The sequence below is a fragment of the Podarcis melisellensis genome, assembly GCF_964234715.1.
Source record: "Podarcis melisellensis genome assembly, chromosome: 10".
Lineage (NCBI taxonomy): Eukaryota > Metazoa > Chordata > Lepidosauria > Squamata > Lacertidae > Podarcis > Podarcis melisellensis.
Genome location: NC_138542.1, coordinates 51,768,718 through 51,787,341, shown reverse-complemented (window position 1 = coordinate 51,787,341; position 18,624 = coordinate 51,768,718). Strand labels below are relative to the sequence as shown.

Here is an 18,624-nt window from a genome sequence, read left to right as displayed (position 1 = left end):
GGGACATGGTGACCTGCTGATGTTGGACTTCCAAGTCCCATCAGCCCTAGCCAGCAGGGATTATGGGAGTTGTAGTCTAGCACTGTCGGCAGGTGCACAGTTTGCCCACCACTGCACTGAGCTTTAGATTTCTGTGTGGATTTTAAGTAAAATGCAACTTACCTAAATCTTTTCCAAAGCCAGACTGCTTGAATCCTCCAAATGGGGCGGCCACATCAGTTTTGTTATAGGTGTTGATGAAAACTGTTCCAGCTTCCAGCCTATCGCTGACGTAGAGAGCTTTGCTTATGTCTTTGGTGAAGACCCCTGAAGCCAAGCCATATTCGGTCCGGTTGGCTCGTTCCAAAACCCCATCAACATCCCTGCAATATGAGAGAATAATCTGCCATCAGTGCAGCAACATGGAATGTAGCAGAGAAATTAATCCGAATCAGTTTAAGCTGCCTTTCATCAACAGATTTCCCCACGTGCTATTTCGTTCTGCTGCTTCTTTCCTATGTGTTTAAAAAGCTTGACTAGAAAGCATCCTCCGCTAAATTAAGTTATTGATATGGAGGCATTCCAAACAAGTAGGAATGAAGGTAAAAACCATGACACTTTCCAATCACAGATGCCTGGCTTTATAAGGTCTGTTTGGGCACTGGACTCACATGATTAACTGTTGCATGGAGAATAAAGAACAACAACATTATAGCAGGACCTACCCATCTTGGAACTTGGAAATGACCATTATAGGACCAAAAGACTCTTCTTGTGCAATGAACATATGGTCTTCAACATCCGTGAATATTGTAGGTTCCATGAAGAAGCCTGATCAAAGAGAAGATGGTGTGGCATGTGCAAAGCTGAAATGATTACAGACATTTTCTGTCTTGAGAATTATTTTTTTAATGCTTTTCATTTTATAGGCATTTTCTGTCTTGATATATGCTGTATGTGTCTTCTGTAGCACACTCCATATGGTGGCATTAAAAGTGTTAATTCTTTAATATCTTATCCAAGGCTGCAGCGTTAGATCGGTTAATCAGATAAACTGATTTAGAAATCTTCTGAGGAATTTAAAAAGGGTGTGCTCAGTTTAATCCACTAAAATTCATATGAGGGGAGAGCGCTGTTGCACTCATGGCTTCCCAGTGGTATATGGTTGGCCATGGTGTGAACAAGATGGTGGACAAGATGGGCCGTTGGTCTGGTCCACAAGGGTCTAAAAGGTAAAGGTAAAGGTACCCCTGCCCGTACGGGCCAGTCTTGACAGACTCTGGGGTTGTGCGCCCATCTCACTTAAGAGGCCAGGGGCCAGCGCTGTCCGAAGACACTTCCGGGTCACGTGGCCAGCGTGACAAAGCTGCTCTGGCGAGCCAGAGCCGCACACGGAAACGCCGTTTACCTTCCCGCCAGTAAGCGGTCCCTATTTATCTACTTGCACCCGGAGGTGCTTTCGAACTGCTAGGTTGGCAGACGCTGGGACCGAGCAGCGGGAGCGCACCCCGCCGCAGGGATTCGAACCGCCGACCTTTCGATCGGCAAGTCCTAGGCGCTGAGGCTTTAACCCACAGCGCCACCTGCGTCCCCCACAAGGGTCTACCTGAGACAAATTCCCCAAATGAAAGCCAAGAATCCAACAATAGGCATGAACAGATCGGACTTAGAAATTTGTAGCCCATGTTGCCTCATTAGGTAAGAACTGTGGTGAGGAATCTGTGGCCCGTAGGAGAATATATAGATATCACACACACACACACATACCCCACTGCTTTTGTTCATCAACTAATCTGATTTATGGATTCTACTTAGATCATAGTTTACCTGGTCTACCTACTTGTCTTCCTCCATATACCAGAGTAGCCCCTTCTTTCACGCCAGTTTCACAATATTTCAGAAGCTTATCCAAATGTCCTTTATGGTTTTGTGGACCATGGTCTGTAGATCTGTCAAGTGGGTCACCAATTTTCATCTTTTTGGCTTCTTCCACCTATGGATTCCACCAAAGGAGAGGAAAAATTATCTGGCAACTACTAAAACCCTTTTGGGCAATAATGTTGGCACCCCATCCGAAGAAGTAGTTTGTAATGAGGTGTTAAAGTTATCTGGAGAAGAAAGGGAAATTGTCCTTTGTCCTGCTAGCTGGAGGACTCTCACAAAAGGGAACAGAAGCTCATATTCTTTGCTCTCGTGCCAATCAATAAGTAGCCCTTTAGATGGGAGAGCTGTGTGTTCTGCCCCGGCAAACTTATATACTGCATGGGCCCCACAATATGATTTGTGCCATGCTGGGGCCAGCAATTTATACTAATACACTCATGCCCATAGAATTTGACATACCCGTTCTCCCCTTGCACTGGCACCAGGCAGACAGACGAGTCGCTTGGCAAAACTTCCTGGGGTTTCAAACAAAGCAAAAACACTGTGAAACTATTGGGTTTTTAACCAGTGGTCCTCCAGATGTTGCTGGACTACAGTTCCCAGCATCCCTGACTGTTGGCTGTGCTGCCTGGGAGTTGAAGTCCAACAACATTTAGAAGGCCATAGGTTAGCCACACCGGGCTTAGCCCTGTTTCAGCCTTCCCTGACCAGGTGCCCTTCAGATGTTGTGGACTACAACTCCCATCATCCCTGATCATTGGGCCAGGTAGTCTGGGAGTCCAACAACCTCTGGAAGGCCCCATGTTGGCTACGTCTGGTGTGTAGTGGAAAGGCTCCTAAGGCAAAAATCATGTTTAATCTCACGTTTTAAATTTCTTACCACTCTCCTAACAAATTCGTCGTGGACTGATTCTTCCACAAAAAGTCTGCCGGCTGCAATGCAGTTCTCTCCTTTGTTGAAGAAAACGGCTCCCATGCCCTACGTTGGAAGAAAAAGAACACGCCTTGAGCATGCTTTTTTTGTTATCTTAAGCTATTTTTTCCTTCCATTTTCATTTTCTATATGGAAGCCTTTGAACATATAGAACATACAGTGAATTTGAGCATTTTTATTTTCTACTAACTATTAATTTAAAATGTTCTTTATCTTACCAGGTAAAGGGGAAGGGGTTGGGTTGTCTATGTTTTTATTTTATGATGGGTTTTGTGTTCTTTATATTGTGATTTTATGTTGTGAACCACCCTGAGATCTACGGGTATAGGGCGGTAAGCAAATTTAATAAATAATTATAATTTCAGAGCAGTGTCATAACCACAGTTCTCTAGAGCAGCAGCACAATTTACAATACACTATGGAGCAAGTTCACCAGAGCCTTTTTAAAGCCGGCTTACCATTCTCACAGCTTTGTCAAGTTCACAGTCATTGAATATGATCAGTGGGGATTTTCCGCCCAGTTCCAAAGAAACCTTCTTCAGATTGCTGGCAGCGCAGCTGTAAAAATTATAATGAAAGCATTCAGAATTCAATCTCATTCCTCCTGATAGCCAGTGAAGGGAAGTTATATAAACTTATATAAGTAAGCATATTCTGTGAAGGGAATTGGGCCCTCTTAACCCAACCCTAACCCTGCGGAAAGCCATCTAATTAGACTTTAATTTGATTTTGACCTGTGTTTAGGAGGTAATTTAATTATTGCTTGATTTTATACTAATGTTATATATCTGATGTTAGCTGCCCTGAGCCCGACTTTGGCTGGGGAGGGGGGATATAAACAAAAGTTTACTATTATTATATTAACAACAGTGGTGGACTTGGGTACTATAGATCCCTGTTCGAGGCCAGAATTTGGCCTTTCCAAAGGCAAGTAAGGAGATGCCTGGCTTTGGGAAGAGGGTACAAGGGATGCGGGTGTCACTGTGGTCGAAATCACTGAGCCTCTTGGGTTTCCAGTTGGAAGGTTGGCAGTTTGAATCCCTGCGACAGAGTGAGCTCCCATTGTTTGTCCCAGCTCCTGCCAGCCTAGCAGTTCAAAAGCATACCAGTGCAAGTAGATAAATAGGTACCGCTGCAGTAGGGAGGTAAACAGTGTTTCTGTGTGCTCTGGTTTCCGTCACAGTGTTCCGTTGCACCAGAAACGGTTTGGTCATGCTGGCCACATGACCCAGAAAACTGTTTGTGGGCAAATGCTGGCTCGCTCGGCCTGAAAGCGAGATGAGCGCCGCAACCCCATAGTCGCCTTTGACTGGACTTAACTGTCCAGGGGTCTTTTACCTTTACCTTTACAAGTGCTCTGGCAGGGTCCTAGAGCCCTCTCACCTCCTCCCCAAATCTGGCTTTGAGGAGGGGCCTCACGCCTCCTTCCCAAAAACAGTGCTTTGAGACAGTGCCCAGTGCATGCGCATCACTTGCACAGCCCTAAATCCACCCCTGCTAACAACATCACCACCCTTGACAGACCACAGCTCCCAGAATTCTTGGCAGGAAGCCATAAGGTAAAGGTAAAGGTACCCCTGCCCGTACGGGCCAGTCTTGACAAACTCTGGGGTTGTGCGCCCATCTCACTTAAGAGGCCAGGGGCCAGCGCTGTCCGAAGACACTTCCGGGTCACGTGGCCAGCGTGACAAAGCTGCATCTGGCGAGCCAGAGCTGCACACGGAAACGCCGTTTACCTTCCCGCTGGTAAGCGGTCCCTATTTATCTACTTGCACCTGGAGGTGCTTTCGAACTGCTAGGTTGGCAGGCGCTGGGACCGAGCAGCGGGAGCGCACCCCGCCGCAGGGATTCGAACCGCCGACCTTTTGATCGGCAAGTCCTAGGCACTGAGGCTTTAACCCACAGCGCCACCTGTGTCCCATGCAGGAAGCCATGACTGGTACCAAAATAAACCAAGTTCTATTTACAGATTGAACATTTACTATGGCTCAGGTCCGAAGTTCCTCCTCCATTCACATAATGGAGAGAACCATATCCACCAACTCCCTGATCTGCCTGCAACCCTTGCTCAGCACCATAAGGTAAAGGTAAAGGTACCCCTGCCCATACGGGCCAGTCTTGACAGACTCTGGGGTTGTGCGCCCATCTCACTTAAGAGGCCAGGGGCCAGCGCTGTCCGGAGACACTTCCGGGTCACGTGGCCAGCGTGACATCGCTGCTCTGGCGAGCCAGAGCCACACACGGAAACGCCGTTTACCTTCCCGCTGGTAAGCGGTCCCTATTTATCTACTTGCACCCAGAGGTGCTTTCGAACTGCTAGGTTGGCAGGCGCTGGGACCGAGCAGCGGGAGCGCACCCCGCCACAGGGATTCGAACCGCCGACCTTTCGATCGGCAAGTCCTAGGCGCTGAGGCTTTAACCCACAGCGCCACCTGCGTCCCTTTTGCCCAGCACCATAGCCCATGCTATTTCCAAGGGTCTCCTGACTTGCAGCAGCAGATTTTTGTGGGGGGCCCAGCACCATAGCCCATGCTATTTCCAAGGGTCTCCTGACTTGCAGCAGCAGATTTTTGTGGGGGGAAAGGAAGGTGGAGGACCTCTTTTCTAGTTATGAAAGGAAAAGTAGCATCCAAATCAGTCTCTACATACAGGTTCCTCTTTACACCAGAGGCAAGGAAATTGTGGCATGCCAGGTGTTGTTGGACTCCAATTCCTATCAACCTATTGCCAATGTGGTCAATGGTCAAAGGTGATGGAGGTTGTAGTCTAGCGGGATCTTGAGAACTAGAGGTTCTTCCACCCCTACAGTGGTACCTTGGTTCTCGAACGTCTCTGTTGATGAACATTTCAGAACCCAAACACCGAAAGCCCAGAAGTAAATGCTTCCATTTTCAAACATGCCTTGGAAGTTGAACGGCTTCTGCTGCATGTTTTTCAATTTTCTCATTTGAATTTGCAGACAGCCCTTTGCGCCTCGGTTTTCTAATGTTTTGGAACTCGAACGGTCTTCCAGAATGGATTATGTTTGAGAACCAAGATACCCCTGTACTTTACATTGTCAGTGTAGGGAGACACATAGCAAAAGCCACGCAGCTCATGGTTGTACGAAAACATCTCCATGTGAAGGCCATGCTCTAAAAATGTACAGCATGCAAAAATGGGGGTGGGGTGGGGGTGGGCAGTCAATACCTTACCTCTTCATGATTTGTTTCCCAGTTGGTGTTGAGCCAGTGAACCCAAGTTTACGAACGTCTGGGTGATCGGACAAGCGTTGCCCTGTTAAACCTGTGACATAAGTATAATTAAATGTTGAGCTTTACTGTCATTGCGGACTTTGTTTATTTCAGTGATTTAGTTGTGCTGCACCCCATTCCCTCCATCCTCTTTGAACAGAAAAGAGAAACCATTGCATCACTGCTTTACCTGAACCAGGTATAATATTGATAACGCCTTTGGGAATTCCTGCTTTCACAGAGAGCTCTGCGAACTTTAAGGCAGTCAGTGGAGTTACCTACGTGAAAACACACACCATGATTTTACCAGACTGTCTGCCTTGGGTTGCAGACATACAGGCAAAGAAGGTTCTAACAGAAGACAGTTTAAGTCAATTATAACATCTTGATAACATAAAACCAACACAGATGATCTATGTGTCGTATGGTATAAGGAAAATTGCAATGTTTACAAAATCCTGTAGCATGGTTTAGGGTTTTTTAAAAAGGGAATTGTATTATTCCCCCACCCCTTTCTTTCTTTAGTGTTCTTGTTTTTATTTAGCTGAGTTATAACACCGGCCTTTCTATTTTTGATGTTGGAGGACAGAATTGTGTGTGACTGCCCCATCATCACCAGCAGTCTTGAAGTAAGATTCAGTTGCCTGTCCGGTCAGCTTTTGTGCAGGGAAAAGGAGAGCACACTTGCCTTGACTCAGGCGGCAAAGTGTTTTGAGATGTCCCTGGTAGGATTTCCCCCCTCAGAGTGTGAAATGTGATTTCCATTGTTAACCCTCTTCAACAATGGCACATCCGTCCTTTATCAGTGCACTTTCTATCAAGGTCAATCAGTGGATGACATCGGTAAAAACTGTCTGGGGCAGGGGTGGGGAACCTTCTTTAGCCTGAAGCCACATGTCAGTGGTGGGTGGTGTTATGCACTGAAGTTCTCACCCTGGGCCAGCAGGGGGATACTGTAGATAGTTTTCACTCAGGTCCACATATGCAAATAAGGGATTGAAAGTGGCGTTCAGTGATTGGATAGTTACAGAAAATGGTTACTGTTGCTTTCTAGTGGAGCTCTATATAAGCAGGCTGGCTGAACCCTTCAGTTCAGTTCTGTTCTGGCCTGTGAATAAACAAGAGCTGTTTGAGGAATCGCTGTGTTGTCTGATATGTTCAAGGTGGGGTCAGAGGTTAAAGTGGGCAGGGCAATGAACATGAATTTGCTTTGGTACAGCAGGCTTGTTTCTGGATACACATCCCCGACTTGCACATCCCTTTCTTGACTCCCTCCAAGCCTTGTTGGCGTAAACTCCAGCTAGGCAAAAGTGGAAGTAGGTGGAAGTAGGTGGAAAGGAGGGCGGATACAGGGTGTGGTTTGGGGAGAAAGGCATGGCTAGGAAGCAGGTACGGCCTGCAGAATATCTGAGAATCTCAACAGAGAGACCCGGAAGCCTGCATTTCGCTCCTGGACATGAGGTTCCCTACCCCTACTGTAGACTGGAGGAGTGCCATATATCAAGACATTATCAGCCTGCTTGATGTTTACCTGTGCTGGTTTCAGAACTAAAGTGTTGCCAGCAGCCAAACACACTGCACTCTTCCACGCGAGCATCATTAGTGGGTAGTTCCAGGGAATGACAATTCCACAGACACTTTAAATTGGAAGCAGGGGAAAAAATACAGAAATAATACTAGTTTTTCAAAGAAATTTGCTATTAGTAAAACACTGAATCTTATCTAATTCCATTAGCAAAAGAAGAAGAAGAGTTTGTCTTACCCTAAGGGTTCCTTCTTGGTGAAAGTTAAGTTATGGTTTGGCCGCGCATGGTTAATTGGAATGGTAGACCCCTAAATGAGAAAGCAATCGTTATTATTTTTAAATTAAGGTGGTACAAGATGCATCCATCATATCATCACATTTGTTTGAACAACATGTTTGCTGTTAGCAGGCTCCTCCAGATGGCCGGTTTATTGATTTGCTTGCACAAGCTTACTTGGAGGTTACATTATATGCAGTCTTTATTGAGCTTTTCCTCTGGTTTGTTTCCTCTTAATCATTCATTTCTCCCACACCATTTACCGTAGTGCTTTTCCCTGTCACTTTCCTAGCTGCTAAAAGCCCAATTATTTTAAAGTGGGTTTGTTGCTCTGTAACTTGGCTTCTCACAGTGAGGGAACCTCCAGAAGGCCCTTGGCACTGGACCTCAATGTCCGGGCAGAACGATGGGGGTGGAGACACTCCTTCAGGTATACTGGACTGAGGCCATTTAGGGCTTTAAAGGTCAGCACCAACACCTTGAATTGTGCTTGGAAATGTACTGGGAGCCAATTTAGATCTTTCATGACTGGTGTTATGTGGTCTCAGTGGCCACTCCCAGTCACTAGTCTAGCTGCCGCGTTCTGGATTAGTTGTAGTTTCCAGGTCACCTCCAAAGGTAGCCCCATGTAGAGCGCATTGCAGTAGTCCAAGCGAGGAATAACTAGAGCATGCACCACTCTGGCGAGACAGTCCGCAGGTAGATAGGGTCTCAGGCTGTGTACCAGATGGAGCTGGTAGACAGCTGCCCTGGACAGAGAATTGACCTGCGCCTCCATGGACAGCTGTGAGTCCAAAATGACTCCCAGGCTGTGCACCTAGTCCTTCAGGGGCACCATTCAGGACCAGGGAGTCCTCCACACCTGCCCGCCTCCTGTCCCCCAAAAACAGTACTTCTTTCTTGTCATGATTCAACCTCAATCTGTTAGCTGCCATCCATTCTCCAGCCTAAATCTACACACTTCAGTCCTTCCTGCAAAATACTGACAGTCTGGAGGAATATCAGGTGATGTCCCTCTGGCCTAAAGAGGGAATTCCAGCATGAACAGTCACATTAATGCTGCTTAGCTGGGACTCCATAGCCCTATGTAAGCTTAGCTGATAATCTGTGTTGCAAGGAGCCTCTCCCCCCCCCCCCCCCTCCAGCTCATTCCTGGCCATGGATTGCCGCCACCTTCTATAGCAGGGATGGTGGACAATTTACTGCCAGAGAGCAGGCAGAGACTTACTGTATGTCTGATCTTAGTACTGTACTAACAACCACAGTGCTAACACTGGAGATACGTTTATCTCCAGTCTTAGGGCTGAGAATGGCAATAACAGATCTCTGTGCTGGACATATGACATCAGGTAACAGAAAGCAGTGTACAGCTTGCTTAAAATGGCCTCGCAGTCTAGCAGGCTTAATAAGCGCCTGCACCACCACCCTGATTCTATAGGAATCACGTGTGACAACATGATACTCCTGCAACAAGCAGGATCTTGGAAGGATATTTTTTTTCCTCATACATCAAATGAATAGGAAAAATATATCGATGGAAACCCATGCTAATTCTCTGAAAAGGACCAATGTGTGCAAGAGCATGAATCCCCTTGTTGTTTTCCCAAGGATCAAGGCCAACTCAAATGTTAGCTTGCCTGTATTTTGTCACACCATCCAGCAAAGTATCGGAATGTTTGCACTGACATTCCGATGTGGGTCTTCAACGCCAGTGTGTAAACAGCTCCTGAATCAATAGCTTCAATGGTTGCCAGTTCCTCTTGGTGTTCTTCCATCAAATCTGCAAGTCTTTAAAATGAAATAATGACATACAATGTAAAAAAACAAAAAATGGTGTGTCTGTAATGCCCTATATCCAAATAGCAGAATTTATGATGCAGATTCGTTAATATTTTGAGTAGAACCAATGGTTTTAGTGAAATGACCAAAGTGTGTGATTTGAGAATCGTGACTTTTATGCTGCCAAAGCACTGAAGATGGGATGGGAAAGCATTCTACATTTCTATGCACACATAGAGGAAATCAGAGGGGCAGGAAAGAGCCAGGTAAAACTGTGTCAGATTAGGACCGTGAAGCTCGCTGGCTGACTTTGAGTCAGGCACTACAGTGGTACCTCTGGATGCGAACGGGATTCGTTCCGGAGATCCGTTCGCATCCTGAAGCGAATGCAACCCACGTCTGTGCGTCTGCATGTGCATGGGTTGCGATTCGCGCATGTGGGTGATGTTATTTTGAGCGTCTGCGCAAGTGGCGAAACCCGGAAGTAACACGCTCCGTTACTTCCGGGTGGCTGTGGAGTGTAACCTGAAAACGCTCAACCTGAAGCACATTTAACCCAAGGTATGTCTGTATTTCTCAGCTTAACCTACATTGCAGGGTTGTTGTGAGGATAAAATGGGGGAAATATATGTATGTCAGCTTCAGCACCTTGGAGGAAAGACAGAAATCCGCCCCCCCCCCCAATCCAGATTCTTCTCTGGGTCGTGAAGTTCTGAATTACCAGGTCTTTCTATGAAGCAGACAGATGTGTCAGAAATCTACATTTCTTCCCTTTTTGTTTTCTGGGTGCCATTCAAATTAGTGCACATAAACAAACTTGGTGCAGTATTTAGTTCACATATATTTTCCTTACAATGTGCTGTTCTGCAAATATGCACTGATTAAAACATCCACAAAAATGGAATCTTGTTGGAAATGAAACAATCATTTCAAGATTCCCATTTGAGGGTGATTTGATCAATGCACATAGGAGCATGTGTGCTTATTTGCATTAGTAACTTGCTCGGGGGTGTGTGGGGTGTGTGTGCAAATGGTGGCAAACTGCATGCAAATAAAAGAAAAGAGGGATCTGCAGGAAAAATGCAGCACAGGAAGCCAGTTGTCAAGGGATTGCCAATTGCCGAAGGAATGCACACGGCAGATAGTCATCTATTGTCAAAGCTGACACAATCATTTCTATGGCTCTGAATACCAACACACCCCAGTCTAGCATCTAGGCAGCTATTCTCAGGTCTGTGCTCTATGGAGCAGCTGCAGCAACAGGGAGCCACTCCACCAGTTTATGTACTTCCTCCCAAAGGGATGCACACACGTATCCAGAGACTACATCTGTGTGGAAGCTGCTTTCGCTCTTCCCTCTTCAATCCCCTCCTGGTTCTGGGTAACAGTGGTGCAGGAGAGGGTGGGGAAGCACCTGGCACTTCGCTTGCCTAACCTGCCTCTTCCTCCTCTTCTTCTGACCCATCCTGTGCTCCACCCTCCAGCTCTGAAGATTCCCCTGCCTCTGACTCCTGCCACCTGACTGGTACAGTTCCCCACAAATCACTGCCCCCCTCTCCCAAGTCAGACTGCAGCCCTGCAGCCCCCCTTCCCCAGTGGACACTCATCAATGTCCCGCCAGTCCCCGACACCGCTTTCAATGCAATAACAATTCAATGAATAATTATGTGCTCCTAGAGCAGGTGCTGTCAGGACACGGGTGGCGCTGTGGGTTAAACCACAGAGCCTAGGACTTGCCGATCAGAAAGTTGGTGGTTCAAATCCCCGCGACGGGGTGAGCTCCCGTTGCTCGGTCCCTGCTCCTGCCAACCTAGCACTTCGAAAGCACATCAAAGTGCAAGTAGATAAATAGGTACTACTGTGGAGGGAAGGTAAACAGTGTTTCCTTGCACTTCTCTGGTTTGCCAGTAGCGGCTTAGTCATGCTGGCCACATGACCCAGAAGCTGTACGCTGGCTCCCTCGGTCAATAAAGCAAGATGAGCGCTGCAACACTCCACCCCAGAGTCGGCCATGACTGGACCTAACGGTCAGGGGTCGCTTTAACTTTAGGGCAGGTGCTCATAATCAGAACTCTGCTCCTTTACCAATACATAATTCTTTGCAGAACATCCACAGAATCTGACCTTCTAACATAGGATTATTCATTGGGGAGATTTTTTATATATATATATATATATATATATATATATATATATATATATATATATGCTTTCGTAGATTTTCACGGGTACAGGAATGCAGGTTTTGGTGTCCTCGGGTGTCTTCCCGTGTAAAAGTTGGGGTGTCTAGGCGACGTTTCGACGAGGTCTCACTCGTCATCTTCAGGCTGGTGCTTTCGGCTTCTTGTTACTGGAACAGAGCAGGATCTCAGTGTTTGAGTTCCTATAAATACTGTTGAGGGGGTGTGGTGTATAGCCTCCAATGTTCTGGGCAGAGAGGAAGTTCCCAGGCTAGTGTGCCTTTTCTTCTTTTGTTCCTTAATTACTTGAGGGATATCTTGAGTGATTTCTTGAGTGATATCCTGAGTACCACTTAGGTGGGTCATTAGGTGTGGATTAGTTGCTAAAGTCTTTGTGTCTTGACCTCTTGAACTTTGTGAAGAGTTTTTCTGAGAAGATGGCTGTACTGCACTTAGTTGTGCTCTGGCTTGGCTTCGTGTATAGGGGCGAGCTGTGGTTTTGTGGCCTGTGTCAGCCAGATCTGTGTAGGGATTGCAGGGGGGTGCAGCATCCGGAGGTGCCACCATGGTTTGGCTACTGGATGGTGTCTGTAATTTATCTGTGGAGAGGGTCTGGGTTTGGGTCTGGTGTGGTTGATTGGTGATGGCGTTCACCTAAGTGACGAGTGAGACCTCGTCGAAACGTCGCCTAGACACCCCAACTTTTACATGGGAAGACACCCGAGGACACCAAAACCTATATATATATATATATATATATATATATATATATATATATATATAATATTACTGCTTTATTCAAATAGGGCATAGCATGATTTTACTCAGGTAATAAAGGAGACCTATGAGACATGGAACATACAGAGCTGCAACTGGTTTCTTAGACATGCCATACCTGTACAATATTCTCCCTCTGTCTCTTGCATTCATCTTTCCCCATTCACCATGCTCAAAGGCATTCTTCGCTGCCGCAACTGCTTTGTCAACATCGGCCGCTGTAGCCAGCGACACTTTGGCAATCACCTGCCATAAATATAGAGAGAGGCTTGGTCAGAATTAACGTTGCTGCTGAGCTTCCTTCCTCCAAAGCATAGATGCCAGCAGGCAGAGCAATCCCAGGCAACAACAACAACAACATACAAGCATCATTCTGTTGGTATAAAGCTCCTCCTTCCACCTGGCAGTATTGCTGCTGGGGGAGCCTAATGGAAAACCCTGTAAAAGGGATGTTCCAAGGGTGGGGTGCAGGCAAGGCTGAGTCATCCCAGGATCTGCTGGACCCCAAGTCAGTCTCAACAGTCATCTCAAGCTGGTGTTGGACCCAATCACTGTGCCAGCCTAGAACTGTCTATAACAGGGGTCTGCAACCTTTAAGACAAAAAGAGCCACTTGGACCTGTTTCCGAAGAAAAAAAACCTGGGAGCTGCAAAACCATTGTGACATTTAAAGCATGTGTGCCGCTGCCCTCCGATCTGACAGCGGGCGGGAAGGTGACTAACGCACGCACCGCCCCCATGCGACGTCACAGCCAGTACAGTGCCCGCCACAGTGGGGAGTGTTGGGGCGCACAATGTGCCTCCTCCCCTCGCTAGTATCCGCCCCGGAGCCACGGCAAAGGTGTAAAAGAGCCACATGCGGCTCTGGAGCCGCGGGTTGCAGACCCCTGGTCTATAATATAATCTATAATATGGCACCATGTACGAGGACAAAATTTGGCCCAACAAATGGATCTTCTCTACCTTGTGCCCCCTCGGCTCAGCGCCCTATGCAGGGGAACTGCCCACACCACCCTAAATCCAGCCCTGCAGGGATCAGGCCCTGTGATCCTTCTGCTCTTGAGAGCGGGACTCAGACCAATGGCTTTAAGATGTAAGAAAGGAGATTCCGACTAAACATCAGGAAGAACTTTCTGACGGTAAGAACTGTTCAACAGTGAAACGGACTCCCTCAGAAGGTGGTGGAATCTCCTTCCTTGGGGGTTTGTAAGCAGAGATTGGATGGCCATCTGTCTTGGATGCATTAGTTGAGATTCCTGCATTGCAGGGGGTTGGACTAGATAACACTTGAGGATCCTTCCAACTCTACAATTCTATGATTACATCACTCTGTAAAGCCCCACTGGCAAGGAGATGGGAGTTTGCCTTGCACTCTAACACACTACACTACAACAGGGAAGAGAAGGGGTGGAGAATCACTCCACCAGTGTGGCTGAGAGATGAACAACTTTTGGCACCTCCTAATTTAGAACTTTTCCATCCCAGCTGGCCATACAACTTGTAGACATTGTGACCAGTGGCAGTGTGTTATTGCCTTTTCAACTCAGATTCTCAAACAGGTTGCTCTGGCACAACGGAGGGGATTCCTTGTGTAGTATTTACTACATTTTTAAAGAGTTCTGCATAATCCAGATACAAAGAACTCCGAGAAAGACAATGTGGACACTAAGGGTTAACTCACAGATCCATCGGTTGGATTTATAGTGTCGTATGTTCCCCCGTCTTCAGCATTCACAAACTGCCCATTAATAAAACACTGATATGGCATCTTCACAGTCATACGGTTGACATCTTTTGAAACCTAATGCAAAACAAAAGTCACAAGCTTCAGTTTGTCCTCTGAACTAGCATGTGTGAACTATGACCAATGAACTTCCTGCAGAAAACATTAAGCAGAACAAACATATATTTTGAACGATTCCAATTCATTTGTAGCCCATATTAGGATCCAAATGTAATTTTGAGATCCCATCGATTAGTGTGTGGGATTTAATCTTCAGTTTACTTTCAGACAAGTTATCTATATGTCAGGTGATTTGATTCTAACAGCTACAGTTGTACCTTGGATCCTGAATGCCTTGCGAGTCAAATGTTTTGGCTCCCGAATGCTGCAAACCTGGAAGCTATTGTTCCAGTTTGTGAACTTTTTTTGGAATCCGAACATCCAATGTGGCTTCTGCAGCTTCCTGCAGCCAAGTGGAAGCCATGCCTTAGTTTCCAAATGTTTTGGAAGTTGAATGGACTCCATTCGACTTCCAAGGTATGATTGTACTAGAATCAATATTACTATCCTGGTGCCTTCCAATTGGGACTGATGGGAATTATAGTCCAAAAGCACAGCACACTATGTCAAACTATGGCTCAGCTCACAGCAGCAGCAGCAGCCGGACTCAACAAAGAGCAGAGTGGGTGCAATTTCCTCTCTGAGAGCCTACATATTTCTACATTTGCTAGCTTAGTGTTACAATGCAAACTGGGCCAATATATGCCCAGGGATGCACTATGTTCTACAGAGGGTCCTTGCAATGTAAAATTTCTCCCTTACTACGCACCTTGTCGATTTACTAGCGTAATGAAAGAAAATGAAAAAAAAATTAAGCTACTAACATAATCAACTACTAATTCTTCCTCCTTGTCTTCTCCCCTGTGCTTTCTGACAACCATTTGGATGAACTCTCCAAACTTGGGCGCCATATAGACATCTTCATTCTGTAGCTCAAGTTCACCACATATTTGCTTAATCTCTTCAATCATCCTTGGGAGACAAAGAAATCAAACAAGTGAAAGTTGACCAAAACAGTGAAATCAATAGAAAACTGAATGGGACGATTGCATGTGGCTGCTTTCATTTCTCCCCCCCCCCGCCCCTTTTGCACTGACTACGTCATGAGTCATTGAATCTTCATCTTTCAAATGGCATTTTGGAGCCACACTGTTTTAAATGGGAGACATCAGAGTTGGCAGCCTGGAGGTGTACCTCAGCAGAGGTACAAGAGTGGATTCAGGCTATGTTCAAGCAACTTAGCTTACACTGAGTGACAAATTGCTCAAAGTGAGGAGTTAGGCTAGAGGTAGTAGTAATACAGTGGTACCTCGGGTTAAGTACTTAATTCGTTCCGGAGGTCCGTTCTTAACCTGAAACTGTTCTTAACCTGAAGCACCACTTTAGCTAACAGGGCCTCCCACTGCCGCTGCGCCACCAGAGCACAATTTCTGTTCTCATCCTGAAGCAAAGTTCTTAACCTGAGGTACTATTTCTGGGTTAGTGGAGTCTGTAACCTGAAGCGTCTGTAACCTGAGGTACCACTGTATAAGGCTCGATGGGACCCTATTGGCTCCCAAGATCACTTGATCCCTTCCTGGCCTTCAAGCTGGGACCTGACACCTGAGGGAAGCAACAGGCTAGCTTTAGAAGGTTAGGCTCTGCTTCCAGCATCTCTGAGTTGAGACCTTACAGGAGGCTGGCTTACCTAACAACATCCATAGAAGAAGCTCCAGATTTAAAGAAGTCCGTGGTATCCTCAATTACAGCCACGTTGCTCAAAATTCCCTTCCAAATGGACTGCAAGATATGGAAAATGTGTGAGACAACGATACAAACAAATCCATCTACCAATGAAGCAAGTTGGTCTTGCTTTGTAGAAACTAACATCTTTGAACTAGGCCCCACTATGGACTTCCTAACTAGCCTGCAATGTGAAGCCAAAGCCCTGAGGTCCAGCTCTGAGGACCTTCTGGCGGTTCCCTCCCTGCAAGGTTACAGGGAACCAGGCAGAGGGCCTTCTCGGTAGTGGCGCCCGCCCTGTGGAACGCCTTCCCATCAGATGTCAAGGAAATAAACAACTATATGACTTTTAGAATACCTCTGGGCAGCCCTGTTTAGGGAAGTTTTTAATGTTTGATATTTTATTGTGTTTTAATATTCTGTTGGAAGCTGCCCAGAGTGGTTGGGGAGACCCGGCCAGATGGGCAGGGTATAAGTAAGAAATTATTATTAGCCACTTATTATTATTGGCTATTGCATGTAGTTTCATTGGATCTCATGTTGTCAGCTGCCCTATGATCCATCCGAGAGGTAGGCCTGGATATACATTGGATGAATGAATGATATGCATCCTCATGGCCACCTCTCTCTAGTTCTTGAAGTTCCCACACCACTTGTGGTTCTGCTTGGAACAGCCTGAACATGGAACCTGTCAGGGGCTGGCAGGGCTTTGAGGAATTTGTGGCAGAGGCAGGGCCCCCTCAAGGCAGATCCAGAGGAAGGAGCCAGTGATTTGTGGAGTTTTGTGCCACCTGCAACTCTACAATTCACTCTACAGTGAATTATTGTTCACTGAGTTCAAAGAGACTTACTCCCAGGGAAGTCTGTGGAACCTTATTTATTACTTAGATAAAGGTAAAGGGACCCCTGACCATTAGGTCCAATCATGACCGACTCTGGAGTTGTGGAGCTTATCTTGCTTTATTGGCCGAGGAAGCCAGCATTTGTCTGCAGACAGCTTTCAGGTCATGTGGCCAGCATGACTAAGCCGCTTCTGGCGAACCAGAGCAGCGCACGGAAATGCCGTTTACCTTCCCGCCAGAGTGGTACCTATTTATCTACTTGCACTTTGACGTGCTTTCGAACTGCTAGGTTGGCAGGAGTTGGGACCGAGCAACGGGAGCTCACCCCGTTGTGGGGATTCGAACTGCCGACCTTCTGATCGGCAAATCCTAGGCTCTGTGGTTTAACCCACAGCACCACCGCGCACTGAAATGTTCTAGGCTTTGTAGAAAGGCTAAAAAAACATAGTGTGTGCCTCCAGGTTTAAAAGCCCACTGCACACATTCATCGATTTTCTCTCTCAAAACACAGAAATGGTTTACCTTGATATTTTCTGCCATCTCTTTCTCTTCTTCAGTAAGTTCTATGGCAGACAGCTTGTCAGCGGAGAAGTATTTAGATGCTGGTATCATTCTTCCATCTTCAAACTGTAGATTTCTTACCAGCAACTAAAGAAAAAGAAACAAATACAAAAAGAAGCTAGCGGTGTAAAAAACCCAAAAAACCTGTAATAAACAAAGCCCCCATTCTAAGCTTTTATAATTATTAACAACAGCAATACCCTTTTTTTTAACCCACCCTCAACCAGCAGGTTCCATTTAAAAATCCAATACTAAGAATAGTTAAAACAAATCAAATCCACAGAAATTGGGAGACACATATCTCAGGTGTCACAGGGCAGGGTAAAACTGTGCATCTTCAGAATCCTAGAATCACAGTACCATCACAAAGTCAGTCCTTGTCTTGAATGGCATAATATTCACATTGGAATCATTGGGGGTTTTTCCTTGATGTTCTCTTATTCTGGTCCAAACTCTACGATTCTATGATCACTTATAATTGCAGTTCATTCTTATGTCCAAAACCCAAGACTGCTTCTGAAATGCTTACCATCTTTCCATCATTGCCAAACAGAACCAGCCCATTCTCTGTTACAAGACCAGGTCTTGCAGCACCTTTTATTGCCAGTTCTTGACCCAGAGGTGGTGAACCATGAAGTAATGATGACCCATAGAAAGTAACCATCTGTTTTTTAATATATAAAAAAATTTATTATTTTTTACAAAAAGGAAAAAAATCAGCAAATAGTGGGCAGCAATGCCTGGATTTTACACAACTGGCCAAGTTGGATAGAACCAATCTATTTGGTCTTGCCTTTCAGTGGTACTTTATAGGGAAATTCCTGTTGTAAACTATATCGTGCAAAAGGAATATTTCGGCGCCAATTATAAGTGCATCTAAATCATGGATGAGGAACTTGTGGTCCTCCAGATGTTGTTGGATTGCAACTCCAGCAGCCTCAGCAATAATGGACAATGGCCAGCAGTGTTGAGAGGTGTGTTCCAACAACATCTGGAGGGCCACAGCTTCCCCTCCCAGATCTAAATGAATGTCCTTGGCAAAAGTATGATTCAAGAGATAAAAGCAAAAGAGTATCATTTCTTTGTCATTAATATATTTTACATTAGAAGCACCTACTGGCTATTTTACCAAGGCTGGATCGAGACACA

General features: G+C 46.0%; 1 protein-coding gene across 2 annotated transcripts in view; it reads right to left on the bottom strand.

Moving 5' to 3' along the window:
* Positions 1–18,624, bottom strand: part of ALDH1L2 (aldehyde dehydrogenase 1 family member L2) — a 33,986-nt gene that overhangs the window by 2,927 nt on the left and 12,435 nt on the right. For both annotated transcript variants that reach the window (XM_081928213.1, XM_081928214.1), the window contains 16 exons: positions 18,005–18,139; positions 17,437–17,562; positions 16,038–16,129; positions 15,175–15,322; positions 14,249–14,368; positions 12,687–12,814; positions 9,470–9,620; positions 7,793–7,863; positions 7,562–7,667; positions 6,221–6,308; positions 5,992–6,082; positions 3,256–3,355; positions 2,744–2,842; positions 1,807–1,972; positions 705–810; positions 163–362 (listed from right to left, as the gene is read on the bottom strand). In XM_081928213.1, the coding sequence (XP_081784339.1) occupies positions 163–362; positions 705–810; positions 1,807–1,972; positions 2,744–2,842; positions 3,256–3,355; positions 5,992–6,082; positions 6,221–6,308; positions 7,562–7,667; positions 7,793–7,863; positions 9,470–9,620; positions 12,687–12,814; positions 14,249–14,368; positions 15,175–15,322; positions 16,038–16,129; positions 17,437–17,562; positions 18,005–18,139 (1,927 nt within the window). The remainder of the gene's footprint in view (positions 1–162; positions 363–704; positions 811–1,806; positions 1,973–2,743; positions 2,843–3,255; positions 3,356–5,991; positions 6,083–6,220; positions 6,309–7,561; positions 7,668–7,792; positions 7,864–9,469; positions 9,621–12,686; positions 12,815–14,248; positions 14,369–15,174; positions 15,323–16,037; positions 16,130–17,436; positions 17,563–18,004; positions 18,140–18,624) is intronic.